Source organism: Leguminivora glycinivorella, chromosome 13 (assembly GCF_023078275.1).
Source record: "Leguminivora glycinivorella isolate SPB_JAAS2020 chromosome 13, LegGlyc_1.1, whole genome shotgun sequence".
Classification (NCBI taxonomy): domain Eukaryota; kingdom Metazoa; phylum Arthropoda; class Insecta; order Lepidoptera; family Tortricidae; genus Leguminivora; species Leguminivora glycinivorella.
This window is the reverse complement of record NC_062983.1, coordinates 21,958,716-21,983,824: the sequence shown is the minus strand read 5'-3', so window position 1 is coordinate 21,983,824 and position 25,109 is coordinate 21,958,716. Positions and strand designations below refer to the sequence as shown.

Sequence of the window (25,109 nt, the reverse complement as noted above, 5' to 3'; positions counted from 1 at the left end):
TACTTAGAATAGAAGAACGGGAAAGGCGGGCGGGTATATAAGTACCTATATTCCGTATGGTGTGCTTCTGGTTCAAATTTATATATAAAAAAATGTTTCAATTTCATTAAAGATTACCCTGTGCATACCACGAACACGTAAGTAACCGTAAGTTGATCGTTGTTTAGAAAGTTAACGCTCGTTTTGAATGGTACTTCTCCATTCAACTAGACCAGATGTTCATGGAACAGTCACCAGCATAAGTATATGACTATGAACGGCCGTGACAACATATCCGATTCTCTATAGGGGCCATAAGTATATGACGACATATTCCCGGCAAAAAATTGTGATGCTTCGTGACCGGCAAAAACATAGTCTCTCTTTCTAGCGTTTTGCGAGCGTAGCGTCGGGCCAACTGTATGGAAAAAGACGCCGCGTCGAGTCGGCGCGGCTTAGCCATACAGTTGGCCCGACGCTATGATCGCGAGACGGTAGATATGGGAGGGTCCTTATCCGTATAAATATCTGATCGGGTCGCTTAAAAATATTTGTTTCCTTATAAAAACCTAAATTACACTCTCACTCGCATAATTATCTATCCATTGTTAAAGCAAATATATATCTTACGGGCTAGAAATCATTAATATGTAATTAAAGTGCAATAACAAACCCTACCTTACTTGCCTTAGAGCGGTAAATTGTATGAGGTGATTTGGCATCTCACGTAACACGTGCAGTATTATATTGTCATTGCATATGTCTGTCTCATCTGTTCTTAAACTATGACAACTAAACTTATTACAAAATCTGATATCAGAAGCCTTTTTACAAGCTTTTATTCAACTTGCCTTGTACACCGGTCAAATCTTACATGAAAATCGGCTAAAAAAACAAAGTGTGATGTAAAGCTGGATTTTTGGTATGTTATTTAGAGTCCTTGGGGGAATGTAAGACTACATTTTGCAAGCAAAAAAAAAAGTGTGCTAACTTCGTAATTTAAAAAAAAAGGAAAAAAATCGGACATTTTTTGATCTTTATTTTTTTATTAAAAAACTATGCGTTTTTGGTCAAAAGTTGCTGTGTAATGTTAAAAGCGCATTAAATTTCAAACAGTTTGACATCTTTTTTATCAATGTCCGTCAAATAGTTTTCGAGATATGAAGCGTCAAAAAAGGTTAATTTTTGACGCATTTATAAAATGTAGCGTTTTGCCAATATTTTTAAACAAATATCTGCAAAATACTTCATGATATGATATATATTGCAATATAACATTGTATAAAATTTATTTTGCTTTAGTTTTAGTGCAAATAAAGGTCAGTAAGACGAATAGTTACTTTGGTAAACAAAAAAAAATCTATAAATAGAGAAGCCAAGAGTCTGGTAGATTGGTTAAGGTAAAATAGTTTACGCTAAAAGTTTTAGGTTGAAAGTGCTATCTATTCGATCTTACTTTCTTTGATATCCGTTTATCTGAAAAAATTGTCTAAGCTAACTTTGCATCGATTTGACTATTACTAATGAAGAAATAAAATACAGTAAAATTTTGAAGTTTAGTAAATTAGAAAAATAAAACAGAATTAGTTACATTTTACTTTTCCTTTTTGAGGGTCCTGGTTCTGCATCTTGATGGCACAACTCCTGTAGTGATAGAAAGTCCACTTGAGTTGTATTTGACCACCAATTGCTGTGGAATAAACTACGGGAACGGAAAGCGCCCACGCCAATTATTAAGATACTGGAGAAGTGGTATTCCCAGCAGAAGAACGTAGTAAGATGGAAGTCAACTCTGTCCACAGCCAGCGGGCTAAACTGTGGCGTGAGACAAGGAGGCAGTATGTCTCCGGCTCTCTTCAGCGTGTACATGGATGGGCTGTCGCAGGCTTTGACCAGTACCGAGGTTGGCTGCTCCATCAATGGACAAATGATAAATCACATCGCATATGCAGACGATATGGTCCTACTAGCACCATCTGTGGGAGCTATGCGTAAGTTACTTGCAGAATGCGAGAGATACGCCAGCCAGCATAACATGAGATACAATCCGGACAAGTCTGAATTTATGCTCATGGAGGCAGCACATATGCCCACACATGTACCACCTCTTTTGCATGATGGAGTTCAATTGCGGAGAGTACACGAAGTCAAATATCTTGGCCACATCTTGTTGTCCAGTTTAAAAGACCAGGAGGACATAGAAAGGCAGAGGCGAGCCACCGCAGTAAGGGCAAACATGTTGGCTAGAAGATTCGCCAAATGTAGTGACAGCGTTAAAAAACAGCTGTTCCTCAGTTTTTGTACAAGCGTGTATACTGTCGAGTTATGGTCCGACTACACCTGCGCGGCTGTGAGAGACCTGCGCGTGCAATACAACACATACTATGTACTGATATTTCGTTAAACGGAGAATACTATGATTCGGGCACGTCCACGACAACGCTCGTGAGATTACATCGATGTTATTGACCCTCAGTGATATGCTTTAAAAACCAGTCCGTACAAGAACAATTTCTCTCTGGTTGCGGGTCCCTGCGTGTCATGTGCCAGAGTCGGGCTTGAGAGAGTGAGGTGGGTTGGAGTCGTTTTTTGCCAACTTTGTCGCGTCTGGTAAATGTTGTATTTGTGATGGGATACACATGTGCTTACGCAGTGTAAATAGAATTCATAGCTTGAGATTGATCTTGCACCACATATGAACTTTCATTTTTTTGTTTCCTTAGAAGTAAATTTTTGAAAGTCGCTTATTACGTCAAGTATACAATGTGCACGTGGCTTGGTGTAGAAAGTTCGGGTTTTTGGCTTTTGTAGACCCGGAATGTTTCAATTTTACTAGTGCTCATATCGAAACTTTGGGTCGGTCTGGCGGATGGTTGGGTCCATCCGATTGGTCTGGCTGCTTGCAAACGGTCTGGTTGCGGGTCCCTGGGTATCATGTATCAGGGTCGGGCTTGGGAGGGTGGGGTGGGTTGGAGTCGTTTTTTGCCAACTTTGTCGCGTCTGGTAAAAGTTATATTTGTAATGGGGTACACATGTGCTTGCGCAGTGTAAATGGAATTCATAGCTTGGAATTAGTCTTGCACCACATATAAACTTTCATTTTTTTATTTCCTTAGAAGTGAATTTTTGAAGGTCGCTTGTTGCGTCAAGTATGCAATGTGCACGTGGCTTAGTGTAGAAAATTCAAGTTTTTAGCTTTTGTAGACCCGGAATATTTCAATTTTGCTGGTGCTCATGTCGAAACTTTGAGTCGGTCTGGCGGATGGTTGGGTCCATCCGATTGGTCTGGCTGCTTGCAAACGGTCTAGTTGCGGGTCCCTGCGTATCATGTATCGGAGTCGGGCTTGGGAAGGTGAGGTGGGTTGGAGTCGTTTTTTTGCCAACTTTGTCGCGTCTGGTAGGGGTTGTGGCCGGCGGAAGCGGTCTGGCATTGGTGATGGCCGGTTTCTGGCAGCGTGCTCTAACACATGTGTGGAAGTCGGCCTTGGGAATTTGGGGAGGGTGGGCACTTTTTTTTTTCGCCTTCGTCACTTGATGGCGGGAAATTGGCCGGTGGGCCGAACTAGAAAGTGTGCACACATTAACCGCCGATGTGGGGTCTGCATTGTCCCGGGGTTTCGTCCTTGAGAGTTTGGGGAGGGTCTGGCGGGCCTGGGCTCTGGGTCTATTAATTATAATTGACTGTGGGGACCTTTTACATCTCCCAAGATCTTGTTTTCAATTAAGTCAATTTAAACTATGTAACATACAAGCACGGAATGTTGTGTCTTACATCTAGGTATACCGTATTCACTTATTATTGGAATATTTAATACAGCCCGGACAGCTTGAACATGTCATGCTCGCTAAAAAGTCTTTGCTTACGGTGACGTCGTTGATCGGGTCGCCACCTTCCCGAATGAAGGTTGAGGGAGGCGATGGCTGAGATGCGCGCCATATTCGTGAACGGGTGCTGTTTGTGAAGACCGGTCTGTTTCAGCTAATAGGGGCTATGCTATTCTATGTAACATTAATTTTGAATGAGATTACGTTGAGGCACTCTGTTCGGTCCTTGTTTGTTTATTTTTCTTTCTGACTCTTGGAGACCATATACATCTCCAAGGAAAAAAGTAGATTAAGTATACATATATTTTTTTTTTCCTTTGCTTAAGACAACAAGAGTCTTTTACAACTCTAAAGTTATTTTAGTTATTCGGTTTTTTTCTTCATGTATAATTTTTTTAGATGTACTTTGACACTTAGAGACTCTATACATCTCTAACATCTCTTATTAATAATCATAATAGCTTTGTACTTTGTATAATTTCTTGTGTTAATATTTTTTTTTTTATGAATACTTTTGCTTATTAAATTGTATCTTGTTTTTTTTTTAATGCATGTTAAATATAAGATGTAATGTTTTGAAAAGAAGTGGCCCGCCGAGTTTCTTGCCGGTCCCATAGTGGATACCCTCCTCCAACTGAGGGGGGACTGAAATCTTCTCGAGGCTGAGGCGTAGGGTTAGAGCCGGCGTAGTTTTATTTGACGTTCATAAGCGCATTGTAATATGCCTACTTGGAAAATAAATATTTCATTTCATTTCATTTCATTTCATTTCATTTCATTTCATTTCATTTCATTTCGGAACAATCTGATTCAATTACTTAATGAGGGTTTTCTACTCGTAAATATTTTTTTCCGCCAAGCGGCGATCCTGAGGTCTTTCTGACCGTAAACTTAACTTACTAAATAAATGTTGATTTGATATACGCAAATATGTGTCTGAGTAATACTTGAACAGCTCCCAAATAATAATAATTCGTTCTCCGCTACGCCTCCTGTAAATATATGTAAACTATCCCATTTGGCCATTACCATCCACCGATTATTTCTGATCCAGTTATACTAGACTTATGATATAATCCTATTTTTTTAAATAACTGGCACTCTTTTGGTCTTAAATGAAAGCTAGTGAAATTTTCTACATCTTTATTTTACAATTTATGTAATAGACTGAGTTGTTTTGCTGATATCTGTCTCAAAATATTAGCAAAACGAATATTTTCATAGAAAGGGGAAAAATGCTCTTTTTTTGACGCTTCATATCTCAAAAAATTATTGACGGACATTGATAAAAAAGAGGTCAAACTGTTTGGAATTTAATGCGCTTTCAACATTACAAAGCAACTTTTGACCAAAAATGCATATCTTTTTAATAAAACGGCAAAAACCAAAAAAAGTCTGATTTTTTTACTTTTTTTTTTAAATTACGAAGTTAGCACATCATTTTTTTGCTTGCAAAATATAGTCCTACATTCCCCCAAGGACCCCAAATAACATACCAAAAATGCAGCTTTACATCACACTTTGTTTTTTTATTTCTCTTTTTGACCAGTGTATTGATAGTATCTTAGTTTGGGTCAAAACGTAGAAGCTAAATTTGACCCACTTTTCGGTTTCCGATTGAACTGAAATTTTGCACACATATGTAAATCACGTGACAATGCAATATTATGGTATCATGGAGGTGATCTGATGATGGAGCAGAAAGGTGGTCAGAGGAACTCTGTTATGAAACGTCGTATCCCCATTGAGTAAGGGGTTTTTAGAAACATCTCGGAGAGCAATAGATGATTGTTGGAAGAAAGGTACAGTCGGCTAAGGTAAAGCTTGTGCCAAAAATGAAATTTTTGCAAAAAAACTTATTATAAATTGGGAGGTGTAATTTTTTATTATCTCTGCATTTCATTGAGAAGAAAAACCGGCCAAGAGCGCGTCGGGCCGCGGTCAGTGTAGGGTTCCGTAGTTTCCGACATTTTACATATTGACAATTTAAAAAATACCGTAATTTGGGGTGAATATTATATGGTTCCGGGGGTATATAATGATATTATATTTTTCCACATAAATTTCTTCTATTTTCCGCAATAAAAAGTAGAAAAATAATATATTTAGGGGCATGAAAATGTCTGTCAAAGTTGGCATTCAAATTTATTGGATTATTTACTCATTTTAACTTCATTTTTGTGTGAAATTTTGCTCAGAATTTGTTATCCTTTTGAATGTAGTGTATACCTACACTTCTAAAGTTTATGTTTAACAGAAAATCATAAGACATAATTATCGTCACTACCTTAAAAAAATCTCGTATCTCATGCTTCTCCTCAAAGTTAAAACGCAGTAAGTCTATATGCATTCCATACATACTTACTACAATTTTCTTTTCATTGATAGACGAAGATACAAGTTTTTTTAAAAGTAGTGACGATATTTTACTTTTTTTATGGTTTTCATGAAGAAAGCGATGCAACTGTGTTGGGGAACTTTTACGGGATGAATAAATATCCGCGGTCTGAGGGGTGAATAGGATCAGGAATGGGGGAATCGGGTCGCAAAGGGGTGAATAGGTTTACGAAGGGGGTGATTAGGGTTGGAAGAGGGGTGAATTGGGATGTGTGGTCAATGGTTGTCAAATTGTATAAAAGATATATAACTTACCTAAAGTGATGTTTTTATAAATGACCTCTCTGTATATTGACGCAATTTATACGTCAATGTATTGCTTCGTAGTTAGACTAGATACAAGAAATTAACATTGAGAAATGTTTATTTCTTGTATCTAGACTAAAAGTTAAAAAGTTACTTTAAAATAAAAATCATATTAAGTATGAAACTAATATACAACTGGGGAAGAAATAAAATTATTTTATTGAATAATTTTTGATTTGTTCTTTTTCAAGTTTATATAATTAAATAATAAATTCTCAATTCGCTCAAAGGTTGGAAGAGACACCTTATAGGGATAAGTTCGCCTTTGTACACCATAACTATACTGTATTTATATGTCCTAACTTGTCTTATGTACAATAAAGTGTTCACATACATACATACATAAATTGAAATAGATATCATACACGAAAGAAAAAACGACAAGGCCCACTGGTGGCCGAGCCGGGAATCGAACCCGGGTCTTCAGCTTACGTAGCTAACGTCATTACCACTAGGCCACTCGCCCGCCGTGTGGTACCCAACGAAATGTCTCTAGTGAATGTTATCTCTGATAGGCACATTTTGACCACCTGGTATATGAATCTTTAAGGCCCATTTGCACCAACCACTTAACTCAGTGTTAGTGGGCTATCAACTGTCAAATTCCATGTAAAATGGTGGGTTAACCCTCAGGTTAATCCTCCATCTTCGTTGGTGAAAGTGGCACTTAGAGGATTACGGTATAGCGAGCGGGTTCGATTCCCGGCTCAGCCACCAGGGGGCCTTGTCGTTCTTATTTTCGTGCGTGATATCTATTTCAATGCATAAGCAAGAAAACGGTTATGACTTTTTTTTTCAAGTAAGTAATTTTTACTGATAAACTTTTTTTTGCCATTTAATTTTGTAAGGTATGCTCCCGCCGAAGATCAGCGCTGATGAAAAGGCACCAAAGAAAACACGTCCGTTCCATACAAGATTTATTAGCAGACAGCGAAAATATAAACCTACCCACAATCAGTCGCCGCCTAATTACTAAACTACACACATATGTCACAAATTTATTTAAAAAAAAACTTAAGTCATTATCAGTTTGCCGTTAATATTTGTGGGGTTTGAAATTGGACCAGAAGTGATATTAAAAAAAACTATACATTTATAACCTTTTTAATTTTGGAAGTCGGTTAAAAAATCCGGCCAAATGAGAATCTTTATTCGCACAATTGTAAAACTAAATTATCTTTACTAGTTACCTCCAAAATACTAAATGAAATGACATCTATTCCGACTTAAGTAGTTTGCATAAATTAGTAACCCAATTCATCTAGAGACGGCGCTCCACTTTGGGCTACTTTATACATCGTTTTCTGAATATTTTGGGTTCATGGGGTCGGAACGGGTATAAACTACCGTAATTTGTGGTAAATAGGGCCAAAACCGACTTTTCAAAGTCGATAGCACTTTTTTTATATGTGCCATGCTAATTTTTTACACAAAAAATCTTGTAGCGGTGTGAACTTCGGTTTGTATTTGAAAATATGTCGTTTTATTTAGTAATTTTCGCTCATCCCAACGTTGGGGTGAATAGGGAAAAGTGCTAGGGTTGACTCTTTTGGACTACGAACAAAACCTGACCTGTCACGAGCATATTCTATTTATTTTACCAAAAAATAAGGAACTAATATGTTATGAGTAGTCGGTTATGTATAGGCTTGGGACTTTTGGATGCTCGCTATGGTTCTGGCATCCGCAGAGTCGCCATTATGTTAAAAAAATTTTTCGAAGTCAAAGTCAAAGCCTGGAAATAAAACATGTTAGATGTCATGATCTATACGTATACCTATAACAATATGCAATTAATTTTATCACAAATCTATTACACACACGTGTCGAAGTTCACAGTTGACGCGATATGCATAATATATACTATAATACGTACCTACGATTTACTTTACTATGCATCCTCTTTGAGACTTGTGTTTTTTTTGACAGATTATTGACATCTATTTCAAATAAAAATAAAAACACTTGAGTAATAAGTTGTCAGTTCAGATGAAATATCGTTTACGCAATTTGTAACAAATTTTTAAAATGAATAATTTTACGACTTGCGAAATTAAATCCTGGTTAGAGCCGTATCAGGAATAAAATATGATGAAGAAAAGTCTAGTATATTTTGCTCTTTATGTGATGTTCATTTCAAAGCCGGAAAAAAAGTATTTATTGCTAACCATATTAAAAGTGTATCCCATCAAAAAAACTGTGGTGAATATAGCTTGTTGTTAGATTGGATATAGAGATATTCTTGTTAGATATTTTATTTCCAGGCTTTGACTTTGACTTCGAAAAATTTTATTTAACATAATGGCGACTCTGCGGATGCTAGAACCATAGCGAGCATCCAAAAGTCCCAAGCCTAGTTATGTATTAATAAAATAAATTTATCGAAATCTAGACATATGATAACCTTCAACCAACCTTATAGTTAGATGGTGCTCTGACGCAGTGAACAAGTAAGTACGGTCGTGGGCAGTGCGGATAACGTGTCAAAATATAATCATAGTTTGTTGCTATTTTTCATTTTTAAATAACTTCTAAACTAACGTAGTGACGTTAGTGACTTATTATTAATCTGTGGTTTACCCACTGGTATTCAAGTAAAGGGTTCACAGTAAATATTAGCTTGCCAGAAATGTGTTTCTGCTTAGCTATACCATTGTAAGTATTGAGTTTTGTATCATAAAGTCAAACTAGGCATTTATTACTAATGAGTAATGATTTACCTACTCTGTGGGGTGTCTTTGATCACTCGCATGGGGTAACATTGACCATAATGGCACATAGTTGATTATTGTCTGATTATGTCACGGTACTTGTTGAGGCTGATAATTTGATCTCTTCGTGTGATAAATATTGAAACAATTGCAAATAAAGTTGGTTTTTCGAAGATGGTAGGTAATTTTTATTTTTGATCAAAGTAACCCCAAAATAGCGTTAAAGAGTTGTAATATTTGACTTTGCGAACCGTTTTTTTATCTTTTCTTGAGATAAAATACTTTTGCAAAGGGTTACATTCGATTACCATTAAAAAAAACATAGAGTATTAAAGTAACCCCAATGTCAGTTTAAGTTTGATCTCATAGTTTTTTTTTTCTGCGTACATTATTTTGTTATTTTTCTAGAATTTTAGCTGGAAAAGACTAAAAAAGTTGTTGGTCCCTTTTTTTCTTTCTTTACATTTAATGGGTAAAAATACCCATTAAATGTAGAAGCTAGCTACCCATTAAATGTAGAACCTAGAGAAGTTTAAATTCCCAAATTGGTCAATGTAACCCCAGTTTACGGTAGACACCGTGAACCTATTCTAATAATTCTCTTTTTATTTGAAAGAAAAATCGTTACGATACTAAAATATGCAATCTAAGATGCTTTTCATATATAGTTAAAAACTTAGAATTTTTTTTTGCACAACTTTTATAAATTGTTCTGCCTATCAAGTTTAAAATAATTTTCCTAGAAAGTCTTTATAAAGTCCTGGTTTTGAGATTTTTTCATATTTGAGAAAACAGCCCTTATTGCCTGAAATACGGCAGTGATATTGACATTGACATTTGCTTTTTCTTTGATGGTATTTTGACTGCACTGTTGTATTTTTTGCCATGCTAATTTGAACCTTATCTCTGAGCGATGTTTTTTAATTTTCAGTCACGTCACAGATGTTTATGACATAACATCTAGGTATTTAGCCATTTAAAAGAAACTACATGGGGCTTTACAGACGTGGCGACTGCAACTGGTACAGGGCCTAAGCCATAATTTAAAATTATGTTGTGATTTTTATATGTATTTGTGTTTTATTTAATACCAAGTATGAGTTTCAACATTTTCAACCCAAGAAACTGAAATTAAGAGAAGAGACTCGGAAATTGGGTAAGATCAAGAGTCTGATGCAGATGGCGATGGCGCGGTATTGGATAAGATAAGATATGCGTCGATATTCCCTGTCTTTCTTTGTGTCTCTGACTTGACTGCTGCTAGCTGTACTCTATTCATTAGGTTTTTATTTTATACACATACTTTATTTTTGTATTAAACTAAATGATAAAAAAACCTAACGACCAAAAAGAATTAAGAAAATATCTGATAGTCTTTAATACAACCCGCATATACGTAATGCACAGCACAGGCCTCTGAAGACCATGGCAATCATGGTCGCGCGATAAATGATAAAACATCGGACCGTCCCTATTGCACTTACAAATAGTGCGATAGGGCTGAATGTTTTATCATTTATCACGCGACCATAATTGTCTGCCTGGAGGTATCGGCCTTCACAGACGACTTTGAATAATGTTTGCGTAAAAGTAACGCAAAATGATGTGCAAAGTAATTTGGAATACACCTAGATAAACAATCAACTGAGTAAGGAACGTTAATTATCTACATATTTAGGTAAACTTAAGTCACATGAGACATGAACAGAGAAGGAAATTTTCTCTGTCCTCTTGTATGCTACCTTTTTTACAATTTTAATTTCTCAAAGGAGGTCAGTAGCTGACTACAAACTCAAAATAACACTCTTGAAAAAAATGAAGGGTCACTGACCTTTCACAGTAAATTGAGGTAGTGTGAGTGAAGGGTGTTTGTGTGTGTAATGGGGTAATTTGACAGATTCTGAAAATTCTCCCTGCTCTACCCCCTCTTAACCATGTTTCATGAAAATCAAAATGGGTTTTTTAAACATTTTAATTTTGTGGTTAGGTTATTGTTATTCAATCGCACAAATATGTTCAGTGTATAATTATATACATTTTATCTTCTTTTAAATCAAAGCAAAAATTGTGTTTAAAGTTAATTTAGTTTTTATTCCATATACAGTCGTTATAATTAATCAAAAATAGGTAATAATTAAAGTATTTTATATCCAGGAAAAAAGGACTTTATATGACATTGAAGGACGCTAGCCAGGAAAATAACAAGTTAATTTATCTACGGTCAAGCTTGAACTGGATTGACAAGAGAAGGATTCAATACAATCCAGCTATTATTATATGTGTAAATGTGCCGTTGCAAAACATACGCAATGATACCAAATTAAAAACACGTTATATCATTCTTGAAATATACAAAAACAATATACGAAATTTGATTAGGCTGATTTATACCCACCAAAAAGTTGGAGGACAAAAAACGTATACCTACACCACTTAGCATTTGAAGTAGACACAGAGTATAAATAAGCTTAAAAAAAGCCGCCTTCAAAAAATAAGCGCGTTAGAAAACACGGAGAAACTAAAAAGCAAAAAATAATATGATGATTAGATTTCCTACCTAAACCTAAATATATAAACATCAAAATTATAAACTAATCAATTATTTTTGTAGTCGGTACGAGCCCTGTTCCTTAAGTTGCTATAGCCTGTTTGCCCCACCCAACCTTACGCAAGCTGGCCCCGACCATTTTATTTCGAAATAAATGAAGAGATCATAGATGGCGTACGGTTTTTACAATTTTGACGACAGATTAAAATTTACATACATCAAACACACGCGATCCAAAAAAGCGTGCATTTTACGGTACCCTAATTATGAATATAAATGCTTTATCGCATAAGATAGATACACATAATACGTTCTCGCCTTAAGCTGGCCGCAATGCGCGTCATGAAGTCGCTCCTCGTGTTCTTAGCCACGCATACTCTGCTCACTGTGCAATGTTCTGTGTGTGATGAAGACTTGATAGTGAAATACTTCACCGTGCAACAAAATACTTTAGAATATTTAGTCCGAAGATCTTTCAGAGGAGTAAGTTATCGTAACAAGATTTTTATTGCATATGGAACCGCAGTATCACTAACATGCGTTACGTACGCTTCAAAAAATCTTACTCTTTTGAGAGACGACGAGATATTGACGCCGACAGATCCGACGGGTCTAATAGAGTGGTCTACAAACAAACTAGATCTCCCACTATCGGAATATGCACTTGATTGTACTGAATCGGAAACTGCCTGCAAGAGTTCTGTGATTGCCGTAGTCACACCAGCACTTAGCGTAATATCGCAATGGGCTAATTTCTCCATGGATGAAGTTCGCGGTAACTATACCGTACAATACGGCAGCCCCATGACGATTCTGTGTTCAGGCCCCGAGGCTGCAAAACTCACAATAACGAAAAATGGACAGTTGTTACCGACGCAGCACGAAAGTAACACAACAATAAGGTGGGACGACACGAAACCAGACCTACATACTTCGGAGTACGCTTGCACTGACCTTAATACTGGCATCAACAGCACTGTGCTCATTAAAGTGATCCCGTTCATGAGTATTCAATCAAAAAACGAAACTTTAACCCCTGTCTCGATGTTATTGCCCATGGCTACGTTTACATACATGTTAATTTATGGAGATTTTGTGGATATGCTCTGCTCGGGTCCGCGAGAAGTGGAGATAATTTATTTAACGGATAAAAGTGAAGATATCATTACGGAGTCCTTTAATGAATCCACGGTCAGAGTTGCGAAAACCAAAATACTGCAAGAAACAAGTTACAGCTGCAGAGGTAAGGAACTTCCGGATTATGTTATTACAGCGCATGTTTTGGTTAGACCTCGGGTGGTAGTGACGTCACCGAGTATCCGACAAATCGGGATTGTAGACGGCGAACATAAATATGCAATAAAGTTCGGTGATCCTTTAGAAATTACTTGTTCCGGGCCTGACGCAACGGAGCTCCGAATATCTACTCACTTATTAATATCACCTAATTATTACAATTATGGTGAGGAACAAAAGGTGAACAGTACCACAGTCAGATATATAAAGAGGGAATATTATCCGGACGAGATCACACGCTATGGTTGCCATAGTGAAAAACACAATCATGTGATCCAGGTGGGAGTTATGCCGGCGGAGGTGGAGGACTTCCGCTGCGTGTCGCTGCACGGCGAGCACCTCAACTGCACGTGGACGGCGGCCAGCAAACGAGCCAACTTCACTTTGGGCTACGTTACTGACGGAATTTACACCATCATGTGTAATATGCATCCATCATCCAAGAAATCTAAATTCTGCTTCTACGCTTATGACGACGTGGAAAAACAAATGAAATTTTATTCATTAATATTACAATCATGCAATAAAATCGGCTGCTCAAATCAGAGTTTTAACATCACACATCTATCGATATTGAAACCGTCTTCCCCGGAGGGCCTGGTAGTGATCAGTACTACACCACGTGGAGCCGTTTTAGAATGGAGAAAACCATTCATAGTTTGTGCAGGGGAGACCATTGAGACCCCTAACGAAGACTTGGTTTACAAAGTGCAGTACTGGCATTCCGGCGCAGAGCGGCGGGATGTTAATACGTCGATGATCACATGTTCGAATTTCGAATGCGACATAGAGATAAACCTGCCCTGCCCGGGGCAGTCCTATAAAGTTTGGATGTACCATAAGCTTACGAGAACAGGGCAAGAGTTTTGGTCGGAACCCAGCACAGTTACCGTTATTACCGACGTTGAAAAGAAAACAGATAACTCGTTCAATGCCGCTTGTAGTTGGGAACCCAAGAAGACACCAGACGTAATGATATATTTCACTCAAGAGTTTAAACAAAAGGTGTTCCAGATCGAAATTCCAAATATAAAAGATAAAATTAGCTTGTTAAGAGAGAAACTTGCTACTATACTTTAACGTAGTAGTAATAAAGATTCGATTCGTCGATAAGGTACTTGAATAAATGGATTTCATAACAGGAGATTCTCAATTTGGTTGTTTTTATTTTTTGCATCATTATATTTAAAAGTTGCCGATGCTTTTGCCGATTCGCAACAATTTGAATGCCACATTTTGTCGATTGATATTGAGCTGTAGCCTCGCGTCAAAGATTTTGATTATCTTTATTTTTTTTAATGACAGTACATTTTACAGCTAGAGCTTTTTAACGATCTCTTAGCCTTATAAGATAGAACCTGTAAGTCACTCACCGCTATCTGCCGGTTGAGCTCCTCCTTGGAGCAGTCGTTCTCCAGCGAGGATATGACGAGCATCTTCTGCGACGCTATTCGCGAGCACAGCCTCTGCATCGCTCGTAACGCCTCCGCTTCGGTCACTTGCCGTCGACCGGATTTGCCATCCGTCGCTACAAAACGAACAAAAAATACAATGAATATATACTACTAGTACACCTTTTATATAAGAGAATGATTCAAGCAGGTATTAAGTTGGTTTCCGACGAAAATATTTGTCTTACGAAAATATTGCAAATCTATTGGAAGGTATTTTTTGAAGATGTCAGTCAGTTTTTATAGTTTTTTATGATCTCTCACTCTCAAACGAATCGTAACTCGTGTCACTTACCAATCTTCCTTCTGAACTTGGCTCTCTGGTGCCTTTCTTCTGGCGATCGTTCTACTGAGCTTGAAGACTGCCCTTCCACTATCCTGGGCTGTAATAATACAAACTTATTAGAAGATGGTATCTTAGTGCATTTTCACATTATCCTATCCGATATCGGATGTCGGATCGATATCCCATACATTTATGGCGCCATCTTTGATTTTTTCCTTTGAAATCCTTCCGACTTCCGATATCGGATCGTATAATGTGAAAACGCACTTAGTTCCAATGTTATGAAAGATTCATTAAAACAGGAGATATGGAGTCCGAATGTTAACTCTAATTTCAAATATAAATAATGACGTTTAACTTATAAAATTAAATGGTTTCTGTTTAGTAACGTGGAAGTCTAAAATACACAGTGGACCAAAGTCTTTGGCAAATGGAAAAGCCATCGTCACCAGTGGAAAGATCCTTGGAATACGTCTTATGCCTAACATTTGTATCAGTCGTAACTTTCCGAGGATGCTTATTCCTCTCTGGCCGCGTAACCACCGGTTCGTAACCGCTTTCAACAGAATGAATTTTTGTCCTTGTCCGAAACCACTTGCAATTCAAGAGTTTTTATTAATAAGAAAAGAAACCTATTGCGATCGTATTTTTCGAAATACGATTATTTCGCAGGAGCCCCGTTATGCGGTGCTCCTATTTCTAGACTGTCTGCCCTTCGGGCATCTAAAGCTACCTAACAAACCTAACCTACCTATTGTTTTGCACCTGCTAAGAGTTTCCTGCAAAGGGGAAAAACTCTTCGATCGTAACTGATCTCGTACAAAATAGAAACAATCTTTGATGGCATCTGGTTACGAACCGGCGGTTACGTACGCGACCGAAGGGGCTTATTCTCCTACAGATTTGACGAGTACCCAATGTGCATTTATGGGTCAATACAATTATTAGACACCTCCGTTACACGGGATGACGTCACACAGCGGCAGGAGTCACTATAGTCACCTTGTGGCAGTCCTCGGTGCTGGACATGTCGTCGCTGTCGTCGGGCGCGGGCGCGGGCCCGAGGCGGAAGTTGGGCGTGGGCTCGCTGGGCAGCGCGGAGACGTCGGCGGTGGTGGGCGTGGGCGTGGGCGTGGGCAGCGAGGCGGGCGGGGAGGAGGCGGCGGTGTGGAAGGTGTCGTCGGCGGGGAACGAGTTGGGCGAGGCGAGCGGGTCCAGGCTGAGGCTTAGGCTGGAACAAGAGGTTTTTCAATTTTAATTATAAAACTCCCATGAGACTCGAACATATTTACAATATTTTTTCTACTCCCGAACTGTTATTCGTCCTGCCCGGCGTCCCGCGCACCCGCGCATACGATATAGCTCCTAAAATATTGTCAGGTAGTCTTTAAGGGATATAGCGTGGGTGCGCGGGGCGCCGGGGGTTGCGAGCGACAGGGTGAGTGCAGGATCATTACAGAGGACAAGTCAAAATACAGGGAACAGTGCGAATTTCACGAAAGTTATTCTAGAAAACTATTAAAAAGTAAGTGCATGGTCGTAGAAAAAGTATTGTATGCAACGGTGTTTAACTGAGTCAAAAAATACTCGTAGCGTCTTAATAACAATTTTCGGCTTCGCCTAAAATTGTTACCCACGCCACTCGTCTTTTTTGACCTCCTTTAAACGCCTGTTGCATAAAATACTATTAAGCGGGTCACTCACGATTTAATTATGTCGCAATAACGCTTGACATGCTTCGGTTCATTTCCAAGGAACTTTTTCACCGCGCATACGACCAGTGGTTTTTCAGTTAGTATAGAATAGAATAGAATCGTTTATTGCATGTCACAAACCAGATATAAAAAAGTAGTAGAAGCAACTAAGCAGTGCTGCGGCCGCGAGTGCAGACTTCTGGCCGAAATGTGGGACTACCTGCCAAATCCTACACCGGGACAATATGCTAGTTTCCTACTAGTCAAATCAGCTTCTTAATAAGAACTGTCAAAACGATTTGCTAGTATGCAATTACTATAAAATACTGAGGAGTGACGTCACGGTTAATTTTACTTAATTCTTTCTCTTTGACTTATTAAATAGAAATTAAGTTTAAAGTTAAACATAAACTACTGTCCATATTTTTCTTCTAATTATGTGGTGCTTTATTTCGTGCACTGCATAAATTATTTTATTTTAAGTATGAGAAACTGGCCTATTTTATAAATATAAAACTGTGAGTTCAAAATCATCATCATCATCACTCTGGATTTGTATCCTTATAGTGTGATATCCAGCATATCCTCAGTCCTAGAATAAAATTGATGAAACATCTAAAAACATAACTGACCTGAGCCGCTTGTTTCTGAACACTTCTCGCTCGTCCGCTGACAGTGGCTCCAATGCCTCCTCTCGTGGCGTGTGCCTCAGTACTAATTCGGATTTACTCCTCTTCACACCTTCGCCGGGAGACAAATCGTTGTCGCCTTCTAAATACAAAAAAGGGGAATCTCTAATAATACAATTAATAAATAACAGATTTGACTTTTATTGATTATAAAAAAAAAACTATGTTAAAAATTATTTTAGTGTTTTCCTTACTCAGCATATCTAAGTAATCATTAATCCCCTTATTCATAAACGTACTCTAAAGTTATCAAGCCGATAAAGTTCGTTTGTCCTTTTCTATCGCACCAATACGTCGGAAAGGGACAAACGAACTTTATCGGCTTGATAACTTTAGAGCACGTTTATGAATAAGGGGGTAAGACTGTTGAGTTAGTTATTATAATTGGCTCCCACTTGACTTGGGTTTAAATTAAAGGAAAATTTCAAAATTCACAGGTACTTCCGGCAGGACTCGAACCTAAGATCGTCTGCATTGTCGGTGCAGCTCACAAGTTCGTTTCTGTTACAGACGTTTCTGCGTGATAAAAATTAAGGCTTATTTCCTCAAAAAGTGCTGATCCTCTAACTAAGCATAGTAAACTCACCTCTTCTATCCGTGGGACTAAGGTCTGACGCTAGCGCATGTCTGAGCCCCAAGTCTTGCGTCCCCAACAGCGCTAGTTCTGCCTGTAGTCTCTCTATTTTGACGCGGTGACACGCCACCGACGCTACGCGGCTTTGGAGTTCGCCTTCCAATTCTAATAGCTCTTTTTTCTGTTGATAAAAAATAGCTATCTCAGTTGTTAGGATATTTATGACTAATCTTGACAGTAAAAAAAGCCGCGAAATCAGAATTTGGGAATGGGAATTTAACTTTCGCCCCTACATTTTATTCTTTTTTTCTTTATTTTATTCGCCCCTACTTTATGTTTTATGTTTTATGTTTTTATTTTCAATATTTTTAAGCGATACGGCTCAAGATTTAGAAAGGCAAGCGCTCTATGAAGACAATTCGCCGGCGAGCACTACATTTTTGAAATTTGCCGCCTTTTTTAGTGCCAGGATTTAGTTGACCACATAAAATCAGAAGGATAAATTCTGAATCAAATTTTTAAAACAGCAGCATCCGTACCGTAATCGATGAAAAAAAAACAAAATAATTAAATATTATGAGTGGGTATCTTATCATAAAATTGTAGTATAAACTACTATACCCTCAATATATTGTTGCAATTCGCTTCTATCATAAAAAGATTAGAAACATTCTAAGCTCCGATTAGCGAACTTTCACCCGCCACAAAGCATCGTTTCACGCAATCGACAGTGATTTTTAACGATTAAAGGGCATTGCCTCGTCTGATTAAGAGCACAAACAAGGTAATGTATTATGTCACGCAGATATTATTAAACGTATAACTCGTTGACTTTTGCTGACAACAAACACGTTAGCTACAATGTTGTGAATGAATAATTTCTTATGAAATAAAACTATGGAAACGGATTAAATCGCGTATAATGAATTTAAAATACATCCCGACGTTTCGAACTCTTTACAGCGTTCGTGGTCAACGGGTGACTGAGGAAAAATTAAAATGTGCAAAAGCTACCCACTTACAAGAAATATTAACGAACCATGACCACAAATAATATAGATTTCTAAGGCAGGTTCACACACTATTAATAAAGCCAGTTATACAATATTCAAAAAATTTTACCATTACTCTGTTAAAAAATAATTAACCAATTAATCTACACAAAATTGACAAAGAAACAAACTGCAAATGTCCAACACCATACAACACAAATGCCTCACAGCCTTCGTCGTGCTTGTTCCATTATCAGATGTACTACTGGATCCCAAGCCGGTGGTAAAGTAAAGCCATCCTCTCTATTAAAGTTTGGATATTTCTTGATCTCAATGGCCTCTCGCAACATTCTGGGTATATATCGCTTCTCCTTAGCGAGAACCAGAGGCTTGTCAAACTTTATAGCATGATTGACTTTATCCATGACATGAACGCTGTAAAGAGTTTGAAACGTCGGGATGTATTTTAAATTCATTATACGCGATTTAATCCGTTTCCATAGTTTTATTTCATGAGTAACTATCGCGGTAACCGAAGACAATATTATGAATAATTTCTTGTTATTCTTTTGGTTGGTTAGGATACAATAAACACATTTGTTTTATGATATACATTCCACTAACATGCTTAATACCTACATTATGGAATAGAACTATAGGCACGTTTGATATATTATATTACTAGCTTTTACCCGCGGCTTCGCCCGCGTAATAAAAGTATTCATTAAGATTTTCATTTGGATCCGTAGGGACCGTAGGTTTCTCTGTAGGTATATTTATCTGCGATTATTTCGATTGCACATAATACTTTTGCTTGCAATGATTGTAGAAATATTACACATCGACCACAGCGTAGGTAATTCTATATACGCTGGGGAAACCTTTATAAACATCCCACATAGCCCGTATTTCGACACTATGATCGGTGGGTAAAAAGTACTTTTTTCTATTATCCCTTACAATTTTTTACATTTTGCTTATACTTATCGCAAACGTAATCTTCAAGCAAGCAAACAACGATCGCCTTAGAGCACATTGATTGTAAGAGACCGCCGACCGATTATCCGTATCCCTCTAACGATACCCATATTATCCGTATCCGTATCGCTATCGCTAACGCTATCGCTATCGCTATCGCTATCGCTATCGCTATCGCTATCGCTATCCCTATCGCTATCCCTATCGCTATCCCTATCGCTATCCCTATCGCTTTCCCTATCGCTATCCCTATCGCTATCCCTATCCCTATCCCTATCCCTTATCAAGATGTTTAATGATATAACACTTTAAGTTCTCGCGCTTTGTACACATATTTAAAGTCACATACAGGTCGAACGCGATTATTAATTAACATTATTTTTACCTTTTTTCCCAACGTTTCGGCCAGGTTGCACTGGCCGTGGTCGCGGAAGACTGACGTCCCAGCAAAATGTCACCGGAGCCGGAGATGTAAACAACACAAAACTACCCGATATTAATTTATATAAATGTTCGGGGTAGACAAATAAATATAATCTACCCGCTTTTAGTTAATGTTTATTTCCCACCATGTTTATTTTAAAGGTAAAAATAATGTTAATTAATCGCGTTCGACCTGTATGTGACTTTAAATATATGTTTAATGATTTCTTATCAAGTGCTAAAATATAAAGTTTCATGGTTTTATCATTTAAAATTAAGAAATCCCATACAAACTTTCAACCTCTTTTTCAACCTCTTCATCCCTTTTTTTCGAAATAAAAAGTAGCCTATGTTCTGTCTCAGGGTCTAAAGATTGTCTGTTCCAAATTTCATCAAAATCGGTTGCGTGGTTTAAGCGGGAAAGCGTAACAGACAGACAGACAGACAGACAGACAGACAGACAGACAGACAGAGTTACTTTCGCATTTATAATATTAGTATGGATGGATAGACGGTCAACCAAATTTTGGCACTGAAAAGTGGCGCGAAATTCAAATTTTCTATGGGAAGTAAACCTTCGCCCCTACATTTTCAATAAATTTTTAAGCTTTATGACTTGACGATAATTCCGCCAACGTCAAGGTTTAGGGAGGCACGCGTTTTACGAAGTCAATTGGCCGGAGGGCACTACAATTTTCAAATTCGCCGGCTTTTTTAGTGCTAAGATTTGGTGAGTGGTGAAAATGTGAGCAAGTATACCAATGCCGAGCCGGAAATCGTAGCCGGGCCCTTCATGTTTCTTGTGCTCTGCTAACGTCCTCATCACTAGACCACCCGGCCACTGCAGTACCCGTCCCAATACCGGTGTTCGAGTAGGGAATATGGTATCTTGGAAATATCTACAGTTTATTTTTTATTTTTTTCTACCTTCAGCAATGTCTACTAGAACTACTTACATGTCTGTCAACAGTGTCACGTATGGTAGCGGCGGTGGTGGGTTCGCACTGTTGTAGTAAATGCATCAGACTCTCCGTCGACGTTTCGGAGTTGGGCGAAGTTGGACTCGAAGGACTTGGGGTTTGGCTCTGTGGGCATATTAAAAATAAGTTAGGTAGATTCTACCACGACTGTGAATGAACATTTTGATATCGAAAAAACTGACTGAAATATTATTAAATTAAAACGGGACTTAATCGCGTAAAACTTACGTCCCGTTCCCGTTTTAATTTAATAATATGAGTGAAGATCGTGTTAGTTTAAATCAATAAACTGACTGAAGTACAGATTTGCTAAAAAAAGCTTCTTGAATCCTGACCGCGTATTGTTAATAATTCTTAGGATTCCGTACCTCAAAATAGAAAGGCAAAACCCTTACAGGATCACTTGTGCGTTTGTCTTTAGTATATTTATCACAGACCGAATAACTATACTGTATAACGAAACAACCAATTAAGCTAAACTAAAATAAAAGCTTGCAACAGTACTCATGCGACATGCAACGTCCATACTAAGAAATATAAAAAATCAACATCTAAATGTTATCCCAAATTTCACAATTCTTTGTCAACACCATGAGAATTTGTCATCAAAACAGAAAGCCTTCGTATCCAACGGCTAGTATAGCGTCCGTTCACACTCCTTTAGCTTATTCTTGAAAGGAAGAGCATTCCACGAAAATATGCAAAATTATGCACAAAAAACTGATTGCATGCCTTAAACGCCGAAAAAAATAATCGCAACACACGAAAAATAATGCGTTTGCACGGGACAGCCACTGAAATGCTCCTTTCACGTCCTACCTCAGTGATGCCCTGCGCCGCAAGTTCGACCCGCAGCACGCGCTCCAGTTCGGCGCGCTTCTCTTCGACGCGTGCGCGCAGATCCGCCACGTGTGAGTCCTCCTGGTCCGCCTAATGCAAATTATAACGTAAAAACGTGGCTCCGAATCGTTCAGTGGTCGTTCGTTTCATTCAATCATTCTTATATCAAAGGTAAAGTTAGTATTAAATTTGAAAATGAGCAGAAACTAAGTTTTGTTTTATTCTTGTTTTCAGTTATCGAGATAATTAATCATATATAATGTATCAATGTAAACGAAATATATGGCGTATAACGATTTAACGAATTTGAAATAAGGTCCAAACTTTTTATATTTTAGCAGATATCCTGTGGTTGACTCAAAACGCGGGGATGTCTATAAATGTACGCGATAACATCTTAAGAGTGCTTTTATTTCAATTTATATTATTTAGTGTTATCAAAAAGGTAGAACCTTAAGCTATAATATTCACCATTTCTTTAAGAACAGACTCCTCCAGTCTCATTTAAATATGCACATGTATCACTCACAACCACAAAACAATTCGGAACTCCACACAGAAACAAAAATAAAATGCACAATTTTAGGCAAGACTACTAAAGCAATATAAAAAGTTACACTATAAAATATCTAAGAATCAATAATTAAAATGATAAAATAGGTAAAATGATAGCATGCGGCCGAATGGGGCGGCGGGCGCGAAATAGTGAGAATAAATATGTATAAAAACAATCATCTCATTGTTCGCGTTAATACGAGCAACGTTACTATTGGTTCTCGATAGTGTTAATATAGTGTACCACTTCTAGAAGAAAAAAGCGCATACCTAGGTATGCTAGGCAAAGGTGCGCTTTTTTCCGCAACCCGTCACGGCTTTGTGCATGCATACATAAAGCCGTACAACACTCTGTAAAACCCCATTTACAGAAAACAAATGACCCATTTACAACATCAATCACACATTTATGAATACGAGAAACAATGGTAGCACCGCAGTATAGATTGCAACTGACACATCGATCGCATGTGGTGACGCAACGAAGCGGGAAACCGCCAATAATTGCGATATCAAGTTTCGATACTCATTATCCTCACTTTTCGCTTCAATACAGTTCATTGACCAGTATTCATCTTTAATTCAGTCTCTTCGCCTGGATTTATAAAAGTTGAAAGTACCTAAAACCTAGTTTTTAGTGCAAGTTCCGCTAAATTGACTGCTTGGTGACAATGGTGACTCTCTTACTCAAATGTTAGAGAAAGACACCAATTGTTGCCAGACACAGACACATATTGTCCCTTTAAACTTTTTTTTTTTTTTGCTGCACTTGCACTAAAAATAGGCGGTATTGCCACTTTAACAGCATTATTAATTTATATCGTGACTAAATCTATAAGTTTTTAATGGAATTTGTCATGCATGAAATAAGAAAACAGTTCGGGAAAGTAATTCCTAATAGCCATTTATTTTATGCTCTTAATGCACGTTAGCGGGTATCCCCTATTTTACGACACATTTGTACCGCTTCAGCGGTTACATGAAAGTAGTTCAAAACGCAAATAATTTACATTAGTAATAAATGATATTGACGAGAGACTGACTTTTATTTAGAGATAAATTTAAAGTAAAACGCAAAAAACGGCATTAAAAACTAAGCAATAAGTAAATTATTCCCGGAAAGAATAAAAAAAACTGTTTTTATTTCTTTTCAGTAGTTTCATATGTATCCGACATTCATATCTATATTAGATTTTTCTGTATTCTTGCTCAAAACAGTGGATGCATTGAACTATACTGTAAGCACGTACATTTTTCTAAGTACCCACATGCTTGACGTCGATCACTTACCTTGGACACGGTGTACCCTTGTTTCGCCGACAAACTTTTCATCGAATATCATTTCATCGACAACAAATCATCGAAACTTTAGTTCGAGTAAAATTGTTTCGAGTAATTTCGTTTCAACTACTATTTATTTGAATTTTTCTTAGTTATCGTAAATACTATTCAAGTACTATTTCTTCATCGCTGATTCGTTTCAAAGTACTTCAAACAGCAGAACTACAAAACATCGCAATTCATTTATTCGACGTATTATTACAAAACTTTCTCATTTGTCGTACTACACATTTAAAGTTGTTTCTGTTCTAGGAAACTTCAAATTATCGATTTTATCGTGACATATCACATACGTCCATAATTAAACTGTGACCATTGGCACACATCACACAGAAGCAAACGGCTTACCGAGTAGGGTTAGGTTAGGTTAAAACTGCGACCTACACAACAACGAATGGCTTTTGAATTAGGTTTAGGTTAGGTTATAACCGTGACCACACACAAAAACGACCAGCATTCAGAGTAGGTTTAAGTTAGGTTAGAACTGTGATCACACAGAAACAAACGGCTTACCGAGTAGGTTTAGGTTAGGTTAGAACTGCAACTTACACATCAACGAATGGCTTTTAAATTAGGTTTAGGTTAGGTTAGAACTGTGACCACACACAAAAACAAATAGTTTACAGAGTAGGTTTAGGTTAGGTTCGACCTGTATTTACACAGAAGCAAACGTATTGCAGAGTAGGTTTAGGTTAGGTTACAACTGCGACCCTACACAACAACGAACCTGTTTTTAAGTAGGTTTAGGTTAGGTTAGAACTGTGACTGTGAATCATAATTGAAATAATGTTATGCGTAATGAATTGTATTTAATGTGAAACAAAATGAAATGAAAAAATATGAAACAAAATACCACGATATAAAGTATACTCGGAATAACTTATCTACGAAATAAAAGTCTACGGTTTGATTTTACTTGTATCGATTGTTCTACAATATGAACTGTCGATGAAATGAAATTATTTGAAACGTTGTCTTTGAAATAATATTCGAACAAGTGTCTGTCGGTGATTCAAGGGTAAACCCTTGGACACATCACCTCCTTTTTGTTTTATATTGTCATGTAGACAATAAAAGAGCTGGTTTACTTTGACTGTCTGGTTAAGTAGAAGACCCTTGCAGAAAAAGAGAATGGCCTACGCACTAACTAACCGCTCCTATAAGTGTACAAAACTTACCGCTCTTGTATGTGTGTCAGCCAGCGCCCGTGATCGCTCGGATCTGGAGGTGTGTTCTCTTCGTCG

At 37.6% G+C, this 25,109-nt stretch overlaps 1 protein-coding gene across 1 annotated transcript in view; it reads right to left on the bottom strand.

The window, feature by feature from the left end:
- Positions 1 to 25,109, bottom strand: part of LOC125232443 (kinesin-like protein Klp98A) — a 76,029-nt gene that overhangs the window by 21,000 nt on the left and 29,920 nt on the right. Inside the window, exons 16-22 of the mRNA XM_048138101.1 lie at positions 21,949 to 22,059; positions 21,106 to 21,234; positions 17,769 to 17,937; positions 17,126 to 17,264; positions 15,802 to 16,030; positions 14,809 to 14,896; positions 14,436 to 14,590 (exon numbers count right to left, since the gene is read on the bottom strand). Coding sequence (XP_047994058.1) covers positions 14,436 to 14,590; positions 14,809 to 14,896; positions 15,802 to 16,030; positions 17,126 to 17,264; positions 17,769 to 17,937; positions 21,106 to 21,234; positions 21,949 to 22,059 — 1,020 coding nt within the window. The remainder of the gene's footprint in view (positions 1 to 14,435; positions 14,591 to 14,808; positions 14,897 to 15,801; positions 16,031 to 17,125; positions 17,265 to 17,768; positions 17,938 to 21,105; positions 21,235 to 21,948; positions 22,060 to 25,109) is intronic.